This window comes from Egretta garzetta, unplaced genomic scaffold (genome assembly GCF_000687185.1).
Source record: "Egretta garzetta isolate BGI_Z169 unplaced genomic scaffold, ASM68718v1 scaffold107, whole genome shotgun sequence".
Classification (NCBI taxonomy): domain Eukaryota; kingdom Metazoa; phylum Chordata; class Aves; order Pelecaniformes; family Ardeidae; genus Egretta; species Egretta garzetta.
This window is the reverse complement of record NW_009260399.1, coordinates 3,888,903-3,901,188: the sequence shown is the minus strand read 5'-3', so window position 1 is coordinate 3,901,188 and position 12,286 is coordinate 3,888,903. Positions and strand designations below refer to the sequence as shown.

Sequence of the window (12,286 nt, the reverse complement as noted above, 5' to 3'; positions counted from 1 at the left end):
CACATTGCAGCCTTCCTTCTGGAATTTACTTTAGTACAGGACAGGGTCCTTAGTTCTGTTGTATGGCTAGAAACCAACAGGATTGAGTGCAATGTAGCTCGTTCAGCATGCAGATGGTTTGAATGCATTTATTTCCAAGAAAAACTAGATGTTTTGAGCCTGAGTTGCAGATGGTAGCGTGGTAAAGAAGGTACAAATCTCTGTGCTGAGCATAACGCTTCTTCACTCCACCTTGCGATGCAAGCAAAGGGGCAGGGCAGCACATGACAGCACATTCAATTTTAGGTTGGCGTCATGCCCTCTAGAGAAAACTTGCCAAATGAGTGTGTTACAAGAATCTTTGAATGCTATATGTAGGCCAACAGCAGCATTCTTGGAGTGTATGTAGTAATAAATTAAGCAGATACTGTTTGAAGAGTTTACCAAGAGATGGGGAGCCACTGGGTACAGTAGGAATAAGAGAGAGCATTGTGAAGGTGCTGCTTGTAGAGGCTTTCCGATAAAAATTACATTTCCTACCCTTGGGTAAAGTATATAATTAAAAAAATACAAGATCACATCAAGGTTAGTCACACAGCTAACAGAAGTAGGTTTGGTTTAATATATGCTTTAGTGTGGGGTTTCAGCGGTGGACCGTGGACCCTGAAGTATTTGCAATTCTCTCCTTCAGAAATGTACTTTGATATGTGCCCCATTTGAGGTATACAAAAGCTATGAAGAAATTAGTGCAACTGTGCATGTGCTTCAACTACAAGTGCATATGCTTAAGTAACCTGTCAAATTAGAGCATCTATAAATGTTGTATTTATAGTTTTTCCCCCAAGACCAATTGCAGTAAAAGCTCAGTCCAGCTGTCGTATCTGTGTAATTCATTAGACATTTCAAATTTTTAACTTCAGCTTTACTCTAAGAAAGTGTCTACATAAAAATGGTACTATTTTGTTTAATATATTTCCTTCTCTGGATTCACATTATTGTAATTCTGTTTGCATAACTCGTTGCTACTTATCTCTGTAAGCAATTTACAGACACTGTATCACAGTGATCAGGATTCTGTGGTGTCTTCAGCATCGTTTGCTGAATATTCTGAATACATTTTGAATTCAGGATTATTTTTTTAATTGTTTTTAAAGTGTGAGCCAAATAGAGCCCAGCTGGGCTTTAAAAATCCACGTTTTGTTTGTAGGCTATCAGCTGATAAAGGGACCTTTTTGAATGCAAACTGGGCCTGTTTGATCTGGAAATACAATAAAAATGGATCCTCATATAGGCATTTTTAGAACCATGCTGTAACACGCAGGCCAACTTCAAAAGGTGAAGTTGTTGAAAAGAGTGAAATTCTGAATAAATTATGTGGGGAGAATTTCTTTGTTGCTGAAAGCCTGACATGAAGTTCATACAAGGAGACAGCTCCAGTTATTACAATGTTTGAGTCAAGGTATTATCTGGACCTGAGAAGGAAATGCAAATCATTGATTGATATATTTTTCTGCATCAAAGTGAATTGCCGTTTTATCCAAAACCTGTCAGCAGGAGGAGAATGGTGAAGCAATGGAGACGTGTCATAAACTAGTTCTTCCTCCTGGGTCATTCTTCTGATGTAGCTATAACAGTGATTATTTTTGCATTTAGTATTTATAAAGGCAGCCTCACTAGATAAAGCGATGTATTTATATGGACATGTTAAAATGAGTCATTACTAGTATCAAGTCTTTTTTGCTTAGTCTGAAGATTTTCTCATGTGGCCTCATGAACCTTGCACAAGAACCCAAATCCCGGGCAGTCATTGTAAGTAGAGATGAGGAGTGTGATCAATTTGGTGTGATTTGCAAGGGAAGTTATAGAATTTAACATTCACAGATTTGGTCAGGGAAGGTTAATAGGATCTTGCAGTCCTTATGTCTTAGATGCTTTTGAGTTTCTTGTCCACAGAATTTTGACATATAAGGTATGTACAAAATCTGACATTTACACAAGAAAAATAAGGCCTTTACAGAAAAAAACAGTCTTCTGAATATATGTTGTTGGTTTTATCTTTTAGATCATTCTTGTAAGTTCTTCCCATAATGACCGTGACCAAAGCCTTTTCATAAGCACGGATGAAGGAGCCACTTTCCAGAAACAACCCATTACTTTCTTTGTGGAAACTCTCCTTTTTCACCCAAAAGAAGAAGATAAAGTACTTGCTTATACCAAGGAAGGCAAGGTAAACCTTGAAGATACTGCATTTGTTTTAATTTAGGAATTGCTTTGTTAAAGAGATATAAAACAGTTGTGATACACTGATTAGTGTTGAGTTTTATGAACTATCAGTTATCTAGAAAGGAATCATATTCATTTTTTGAGAGGCTTATTTAAATATTTATTGTATTCACGTCCAAATCTTTATTTTTACAGTAATTTCAATCCTGGCATTTTCAGTTGATATGGATATTGGTAAATATTTATCCTCCTGTATAATATAGTTAAATACTGCCTCTGAAACGTGCTCCTCCCTAGAAAGTGACCATAAGCAATTGGTCTGTAATTTATAGTGTAGTAGAAAGTTAATGAAGCTCAAATAGTGCCCCCAAAGGCCATTCATGGGATGTAAAATAAAGTAATATAAAATAAACTGCACAGTTACACAGTGGAATCACTGAAACTGTATAAATGTATTTATATACTTTCAGATTCAGGAGTTGTATCACGTGGTTTGTAAATTTTGACCATCCTTCAGATTTCTTCTGGTTAATTTGTAAAGTTATTTTTCTGCATGGGTTAGGCTAAACACTGATGAGCGAGCATGCAGTCTGTAAGTGTGTAGTTCATCTCTTTTTTCACAGTGCCAAAATTGCAGCTGTAAGGTCACCATGATTCTGGTCCTAGTAGTGATCTTGACTCACATCCATTGTTAGTCCTTTATAAACTGAAATTAGATAAACTCTAGTCTTTTTTAATCCTTGTCAGACTTCATGGAAGGTTTATATTTAGGTGATGAGAGTAGTCAGAGCAAGTTTTTCCTGCTGCAACCAAATACTGCACTGATTTCAATGGTGTTATATCAAGTCATCATCCTTTGGGATATTTTCTGGGATATATAAATTAACAGCTGATCCCAAAACAATTCATGTTTATAAGGGTTTTCAAATAAAGATAGAACTAGAATAAAAAAACAGAGCAAACCAAACTCAGTCACAAATTACATGAAATATTTTACTTAGCAGCTTCAATTTTAAATCCTAACGCAATTACAAATGTGTTGAATGCATGTTATGTAAACAAAATACTTCAGGAAAGCCTGAACTTAGGAAAAGCCTATCTTATGAAAAGCTCTTTTTTCACTTTGACTTTTGTTTCTGATGATAGATATAATTCCTGAATTCTGTATAGTTATGAGATCAAATGTATTGGAAAAACTAAATGGCAGAAACTTTAAGTGTAAGAGTCCAAGGGAGCGTTTTGAAGAAGCCGACCAGCCACAACAAGTGGGTAGAAATACTTGCCAGGAAAGAAGGGTGTAGGAGCACCAAGTGAAGCATGTGCTTTGTGTTTTGATGAATTATGCATGATAGGGAGGTTTTCAGGCAATTTATAGTTGGATCATCTTCCAAATGGAGTGATGCTATTATTTGCCACATTTAAAATGTGACTAGACAAAAAATCTGCAAAATATTCAGTAAAGAATAGCTCTGCATTAGTAGCAGGAAGGGTTAGGCAATCTGATAGACTTTTCTCAGGCTTTCAGTGTGACACCAGTAGACAAGTCCTACATCTTTACCTAAGATGTGTAGGAATGAAGGATGCCTTTGACTATAACTGGGTCAGTAACCTGCTTAAATTTTGTGTAAATTCTGATATATTTGGCCTAGCAAGGAGAGGAAGATGAAGTGATGTTGGCAGAGGAGGAGCTGGAAATGAAAATTGCAGCTTGATGTAAAAAGAGGTCACTGTACTAAAATCGATGGTCTTGAGATATGGTGTTGATCTGAATTTGGCCTAGGGAGATGGTATACTCTATGTTTTTGAGTTAAGTAACCTTACCTTTGCTGGAAGAAAGTGCTGTCAGGATGTAACAGAATCTAAAACTCTGGAGAAGCCATTACCTCCTGTAACTCAAATGATTTCTTAAAAAGGCACTTTTGAGAATGCAAGGAATACAGGATCACACCCTTCATAAATAGCAATCAGGCTTCTCTGTCTACTGGAGCATCACGGCCTTTCTCACAACTACTGATTTGATTTAGGGCTTATTTTATGTTGCAAAATATGCATTGTTCTTTCATTCAGAACCCTGGATTTTGTTTAAATAAAGCTCTAGCCTCTAGCTGACACTATAAATTAATGCAAATCCAGTCAATGTGGTTGGATTAATCCATTTACTGCCTCAAATCTATACTTTCTTTTCCTGGCTACCTCAGTTACAATGAATAACAATCAGCTATTCACTGAGTTTATATAAATGCTTCTAGATTTTATTTTTTTTAAACTCAACAGGGATGCAGTAGATTTTAATTGTTCGTTTGGAAGCTGAAAGCATGAAAAAGTGGTAAAACTGAGAAAAAGCATTGTCAATTTTTAAAAAAAGTGATTCCACACATTTGTTACATGGGTGGCAATAAACAGAATTATAACTACTATTAGCTGTGTTTGCTGAAGCCAGAGATTTTAGCTGGCCACTACTGTAATTGTTTTGACCTCCTATCTAATCTCATTTAGTAGCCTTATCATATGTACCTGTAAAAAACCAAAACACATATGGGTCATGTTTTTAATTAAAGGAAGTTGAATGTGTGCATAACTTAGTTACACATTATTTTTTATTTACTTCCAATAGTGCAATCAGTTAAAAATCCCTCTCAGTTTGAATGTACCATCTCAGTCCTACTTCACTCTTCCTTGCAGTAAGATTGCAAGGGCTTCCCCCTACACTAAACCAAACTGTTCGTTCATAAGCTCTCAGACTTCAGTCTTAAATGTGTGTGAGGGGAGGTAGTTTGGGGTTGGGGGGTGGGGGTGGGCGGAGGCTGGTTTTAGTTTAGTGTTTTTTCTCCCCTTTATCACAGACATGACTGTTCTAATGGTGGGAATCTTCTCTCATTTTCTGCTGAAATTCGTCCATGACAAAATTATATCTCTTTGTTCATGTGTCAGCATTGTCCCTTATCCTAAATAGCAATTTTCCCTCTTGCCAGGAACCTCTGAATTCTTTGTTTTCTTTGCATCTTGTACACGAAGGTTAGGGCAGTGCCTTAAATGATCATCTTTTCCAGATTTATTGCAGTCTGCTGAGGCAGGTAACTAGCTGAGCAGCGTCCACCCTTTCAGAAAGATGGTCAAACCAATGGTTATCTCTTCTGTAATACCTGTGGTGACAAATGGCTGAAGAAGGAGCTTAGATACTCCATCTCGCACAGTCTAGCCCATTTAAAGCCACATCCCTCCTTCCCATGAGGTTGCTCTAGGCTATATGCTATAAAATACAGTGGTTGCAGCAAACCTTAACCCACATAGTAAAACTAAGATTGAGAAAGTTAGCAGGCAAATTGTGAGCCTGGCTCTGCAGCCCCATCATTAAAATATTTAGATCTGAGGCTGAAGACTTTTTGATCTCTGGTCAGTTCTATTGACTGGGTGAATATTAAAGTAAGCAATCGGAGTCCTGATTAGAGTTCCTTACCCGAACTGTGGTCTACCTGCTTTAAATGAGCGTGCAGTGAAAAAAAGTTGTGTGAGTAACTGGGAAATACTGGTTTATCTCCAATTCAAATTTTAGTATATTTCCCATAGAGTTTACGCTGACATAAGCTACCTCAGCCTTTACATATTAATATTGCCAGTTTTCTCTAGTAAAACATAAAACTTAATCATGTTTGGTTCTTTTTTTTTTTTCATTTGCCATTGAACCTGTCATTTTAAAACAAAAACATTTCTTACCAGTCCTCACAAGACAGTTTCCGCCAGAACAATCAGCAACTGTACTGGTAACTTATTCCCACATCAGAGAAACAGTTTTACTTGCCTTTTTTCCTTATTAGAGATTAAGAGAAAACCCATCATGTGTAAATTGGATCAAATAAGAAATGCATACAGACAGCAGGGGGCTTTAAATCTGTCTTTTTAGAAGTCTAATAGATATTTCCTATTTTAACTAGAGGAAACACAATATGAAGGCAAATGCTGAAGCAGGGAGATTTTTGAATAGCTATTTTATATTCCACTTTATTCTGGGGAAAAAAAAAGCTTTCATCTGCACTCTCGATATCCATCCCTCTCATTAGCATTTGCTTTTATATGAGGGGTGAACTGTTCAGAGGGAAGGTGGAGCTGGAGTCGTCCTCCAGGACATCATCTGCCTCTCCACTGAGTGACCATTTCTCACTGGTCACAAACTGGTATCCACGTAGCAAGCCCTTAAGTGCATTTCTCCTCATCAAATCTCTTAAGAATTTCTCTAATATCTTTTAGTCCTATTTTAACAGAGTTTTAAATCCATTGACTTCCTGGCTTAAGTATTTTTGATGGAATTAAGGCTTGAAGCATTAAGGGAACGTTTGTATGTGTTTGGTCAATTAATAGGAAGCAGGAGAAGAAAAGCATCTTTTTGCCATCCCTCTTGTGTAACCATGCTAAAGTGTAAAAGAATCTGACCCAAAATGAACTGTGAATTGTTTTCATAGTAAACAATAAGACATTGTCACTGAGTTGTGTTCATTATAGATTATATTTTAAAAGATTTTCTCCATGAAAGGTTATTACTCTGGAGAACGTTGTAGTGAGTTCCTGGTAATGATTTTTTTTTTTTTTAATTGGCATGCAATCTGTCATTTTAATAGCGACATAGGACCTGTCTTTGGAGATGTACATAATCAAGTTTCCTAATATCTAGTTGTGGTTTTTTTTCTTTTGTAGGTTTATGTATCCATTGACTTGGGGAAAAAATGGATCCTTCTGAAGGAACGAGTTTCAAAAGATCATATTTTTTGGTAAGAAGTCTGTTATTTTCCAAATAAAAAATGAACAGCCAAAGTATTTCATTTTCATCAAGAAAGGTGTTTCCAGAGGTACTGATGGGGGCAGCACGAGCCATGACATCTTTTGCAGATTGAGAAAGTCAGTGTTGCTGTGTCCACTATTGCAAATTCACACTCATGCTGGTGATCATATCGAGTGTCAGCATGCATAAAGGTTATAGGTCTGGATCTATGGACCCCAAGATTTAGAGAGCTGTAATGTCTGATGAGATTGCTCTTCATTTTACTGGTGAAATTGATCTTTAGAAAAGGGAGCAGTCTTTTTGCAAGAAAAATCTATAACATTTTTTTTTAAGAGAGGTTGAATCAGGCCTATTAACTGGAGTCATATATAAATTTATGCTATTAAGGAAACTGGTGAAAAATATGACTTTATCGAGTACACATGTATCAAATGATTTCATTTCCAGCTCAAATATTTTGCAGTCTCTCAAAATGTTTAAGTGGTTTAAGCAGGTTGACTAAATGTTTGAAGAAAAAGTCAATGCCTGTTTTTTATACAAATGAAATTGGAGAAGTGTATAATTTCTTTTACACCAAAATTAACCTTTGATAATGTTTTAAATTGATTTTACATTTAAAAATGGTCAGTTTGTACACTCAACATTTATCTGATTTCTACTGAAAAAGCCAGAGAATTCCCCCTTTCACATTTTACTTCAGTGTCTAAGTATGGACTGTGCATAACTGTGTCATTACTAATAATTGCTATTTTTTATTACAGGATTAGTCATAACATGGTAGACACTTCTGTTCCCTAAATGACTTTTGATTTTAGTTCTAGAAGGACTCTGATCTGTGTCAGTTACATAAAGTATAATTATCTGTGTGTCTATGGACTGCTATCTGGCTTTCAGCAATATTTTGCAGTTCACTAGTGGTGCAACTTGATCTTGGTTGCAAGATTTGTGATGTCTTTGGCATTGATGCTCTGATCCTCCTTGTTCTTCAGGTAGTTGCTTTTCTCTTGAGTTAAAATAGACACTCATCCTGGCCTTACTCAGGGAAAAAACAAAACAAACAAAACCCCAACCTACTTGAACTGCTGGTGTAGAGGCTACAGAGCATGGAGAGCTGTACCTACTGATATATTGGCCTCTGGCCCAAAGTGAAAGTCCAAAGGTGCGCTGGCATTGTGCTGCTGCTGAACTGGGACAGGGGTAGGTTGTGACCCAGGGTGGGGACATGTGGATGGGTTAAACCCTGTTTGGAAGAGCTGGGAGCACAGGACCTAACCTGCCCTGCTGCCCTGTTGGTGTCGTTATCCCTGGCTATGTCAAGGGAGCTTTTTCACACTTCCAAGTGCCTCTTCTTCAATCTGCAACCTACTTATTGTCCACACTTTTAGAAAACCAGCCTGCAGGTAGTTTGCAGTAACACCCATCTGATTTACTCCAGTTTGTCTCAGCCTTTTCTGCTGAAATACTTGAGTCAGCCTGACGCTTTCTGCTTACTTGCTCCTGCAAAATATAGCCTTATTGAAGAACTTATTTCCACACAGGAGCTGGAGTTTCATAGGCAATATACTTTACTGTTCTCTTAACTACCATGTGAAAGGATATCATCTGTTAGAAATAATACAGTGGGTCAGAAATGTCATGTCTGCACTATAATTGATTTTTGCTTAGCAAGATTATGCGGGGTGTAAATCAGGAGGGCATATGACGCTCTGTCTTTAATCAAAGAAATCTTTCAAATGTATTAGGTCTGAAAGCCATCAAAATCACTAACTGGTAAGAAAGAACAGTGGAAACCTCTCTCTTGCAGACTTGTTTAATGATGTTTTCCTTATCTGAGTCTAGGTATATTTAGCACACTTAAATTATGAAAACTGTAGCATACCACTGAAATATGTGCCAGTTTTGTTCCGACTTAAACAATCTGTCAATGTGTTTGGTATGTAAGAATTAAAGCCAGCAAGTGCATGTTTAATATTAAGTCTGTATTTTGCTGTGTTTCAGAATCTTTACGTTCCTTATATCATTCAGACGCAATCAGGGAAGTATCCTGGAGCTTCAATAGGAATAACTCCCATGTAGTACTTCAAAGCCATGGTTGTTCATAAATGTCAAATTCCTCTCAGATAAGAATAATAAATTCTAAGGGTCTGTACATTTATAAACATTAGAAATATTTTCTAGGTTTTTGTTTTCCCCTTTTCCGTATATAGACCATTCTGATTTTTCTCAAGAACCGTATCAGCCAACAACAGCATGGATTTGGGAGCAGAACTTTAGTACCTCATCAGTACCAAATGATCCTTCTTTTAAACTTCCATAGAAATAAAGATATATAAATATATTTTACTTATAATATATGGGACATTGCAGGTGGAGGGTTGGACCTGCTGGCTTCCCAGTGGGAGTTACTCTGTCATTATATGAAACTTTCCACCACTTTATGTCCTTCATCACCCGAGTTATCTGAGTGCTAGATAGAAACAAGTATTTGTGTAGTTTTCAACAAGGTGTAAGAATATGGGCTTTGTCATACCTTGACTATTAGGACACTAAGTCCAGAATTGTTTTCTTGGCAAAATATAACATCTGATGTGTTAGATGGAAATTAATTCAAGCTAATTGTACATCTCACTATAAACGAGGGCATGTGTCTTGCTGATACTGGCTGGTTGTGCCAAGAACATTTCACTGGGCAGATCTGTAGCAGATGTTTCTTCTTCGATTTCAGTTGAGCCTTGCCACTGAGGTTGATAATATAGCCTAAGATTTTTATTTCAGCCTGGTAACTACAAATATTAACAGTCATAATATTTTCCTGTGCTTTGTAAAAACAATTTTTTCCTGTGCCTCCAGCAGCAGTCAGATGCATTTCCTGAAGAAGCATTGGTTTTTTACGCAATGAAAATCTAAGTTCAATTAATTTAATGAAATTTCTTATGTATTTATATTAAGGGAAGGTCAGTAGGGACTTAAGTATTTTAAACTATTTATGTTCAGATCTTATACTGTAGGTTTTTAAGCAATATATTAAAATCATCTTCTAGGCTTCATGTGCTTTTCAAGTGTTCTGGACCATCCCTTAAGTATCTTTGCAGATTTAATGTATGGAATTTTGTCTTTCATGACAGTGGAACTAATGGAAAGATTATTGGTATCAGTGGAAATTGTATACTACCATCTCTGATTTAGGAGCACAGAATATTTTCTTCCTGTCTGTGATATAGTGTGGGCGTTTTCTTACCCTCTCCCAGCCATTTTTTCAATTTATTTCATTTATTCTTTTGGAAAAGAAAGTTGACTAATCCTTCATAACAGTGTCTTCTCTTAGCATTTTAGGAGGCAAAACAGGCTTCCTAGAGAGGCGGTTGATGCCCCAGGCCTGTCACTGTTTAAGAGGTGTTTGGACAATACCCTTAATAATAACACTTTAACTTTTGGTCAGCCCTGAAGTGCTCAGGTAGTTGGACTAGATGGTCACTGTACAATCCTTCCAACTGAAAATATTCTATTCTAAAAACAGAAGAGCTATAAGGATGCAGATAGATTTAAAGATGGTTGCAAAATAGATGCATTCTGGAAATTTCTTTATTTTTCTTTCTTTGATCGTTTTCTCATCCAAGTTGAAATGAAAAAAACAAAATATAGGAAAAAAACTATTCAGAAAATAGGGAAATACTGAAAATAAATGCTCTGAAATTGTTCTTTAAAAACATTTTTTGAATTTTTCAAAGCAAAATCATGAAATGTGGATTTAAAATTATCTTAATAAAATGAAATACAAAGTCACACTAATTCAAAACAAGAAAATTCATGTTGTATCAACGTTCAGAAAATAGATTTTTTATTTCTGTATAAACACTAGTTAAGGAGATTCATCCCCCCCCCCCCCCTTTTTTTTTAAATGTGAAAAGTTTAATTTTGAGCAAATTCTTGTGCTTTAAAATTAAGAAACTTTGATTACCAGGACAGGTTTAACTGCTGCATATAAACTGCAACTGGCCATGCAGTATTGCCCCAATGTGATGATTTCTGTTAAAGGGGTGTTGCAGGACCCAACCTTTATAAGTAATTTTTCCAGTTCTTGGTGTATTTGTAGGAGGGAATGCAAAGAGGTTGCTTTAGAAATAGAGTTGTATGACCTATCCCAGCCAAACATTAAACACCCACACAGCACACGGTATGTAATTGGTTTTGTATATCAAGCCCATTTTGAAAAAAGAATGGTGAATTATGTGGTAATCATTGAGAAGAGAGCAGCGCAGTTTGGGATTCCTTTGGCTCTGCTGCTATTCTTCTCAGTCCCCAAGGCTTATGCACCAGTTAAGTTCCTCTTGATTTCTCAAAATAGAGCTTAGTAATACATAAGCAAGGAATAGATTGTGAATCAGCTGTCTGCACCAGCACAAATATACCCCAGGACAGTAAGTCATGAATTGGTAATTACCAGAGAATTAGGCCCTGCACATTTTCTTTATGACTGTGCCTAGAGCCTTAGAAACGCTTTATCCTCAACCCACTAGGACGTGTGGATCCTGTGCTATGGGTATCTGTTACTCTTATTTTTAGCTATAGGTTCTCCATTTTCCTGAGAGGTGAGAACATAAAAATAAAAAATGCTGAGTTTATTTGGGTAGAGCAGTTGTTCTCAGGGGATCGAAGTTCTGTTCTCATCATGAAATCCCACCAGAGGAATCAATCACAGCCATCTCATTAGTGTAAAGTGTAGCAAGCTCCTGGCTATTCAAGTGTCAGATGAAAGAATGGAATTTGGAGATGTTATGCCCTGAAGGGGAGAAAGAAATGCAAAAAGGATTCCACTGAGCCTTTACCATTGAATTTTGTGTGAAAGGTTCTTGTGTGGGAAGCCAAGAATCCATGTGGGCAGTCATTACATTTGACTTCATCACTTGGGATAGTGGTTGTTTCTATTTCTATCTGTGTGGTGATGTGTATGACTGTACTGGGTTTGTGCGGCAAAGTTTGATAGCAGGGGCATTCAGGGCTTCTGTGAGAAGAGACCAGGAGCTGCCCCTGTTGCAGACAGGGCCAGTTCCAGCTGGCTCCAAGACAGACCCACTACTCGCCAAAGCTGAGCAAAAAAGCTGCCCAAAAGCATCTGGAGAGAGGAGTGAGAATCTGTGAGAGAGAACAGCCCCACAGACCCCACACCATGCAGCAGGAGGGCAGGAGGGGCTCCAGGTGCCGGAGCAGAAATTCCCCTCAGCTTCTGGCACAGCCCATGGTGGGGCAGGCTGTGCCCCTGCAGCCCAGGGAGGCCCACGGGGGAGCAGATCCCCACCTGCAGCCCGGGGA

General features: G+C 37.4%; 1 protein-coding gene across 1 annotated transcript in view; it reads left to right on the top strand.

The window, feature by feature from the left end:
* SORCS2 (sortilin related VPS10 domain containing receptor 2) overlaps window positions 1-12,286 on the top strand; it is a 387,507-nt gene that overhangs the window by 273,673 nt on the left and 101,548 nt on the right. The window contains exons 4-5 of the mRNA XM_009643235.1: window positions 2,042-2,206; window positions 6,892-6,965. Of these exons, the coding sequence (XP_009641530.1) occupies window positions 2,042-2,206; window positions 6,892-6,965 (239 nt within the window). The remainder of the gene's footprint in view (window positions 1-2,041; window positions 2,207-6,891; window positions 6,966-12,286) is intronic.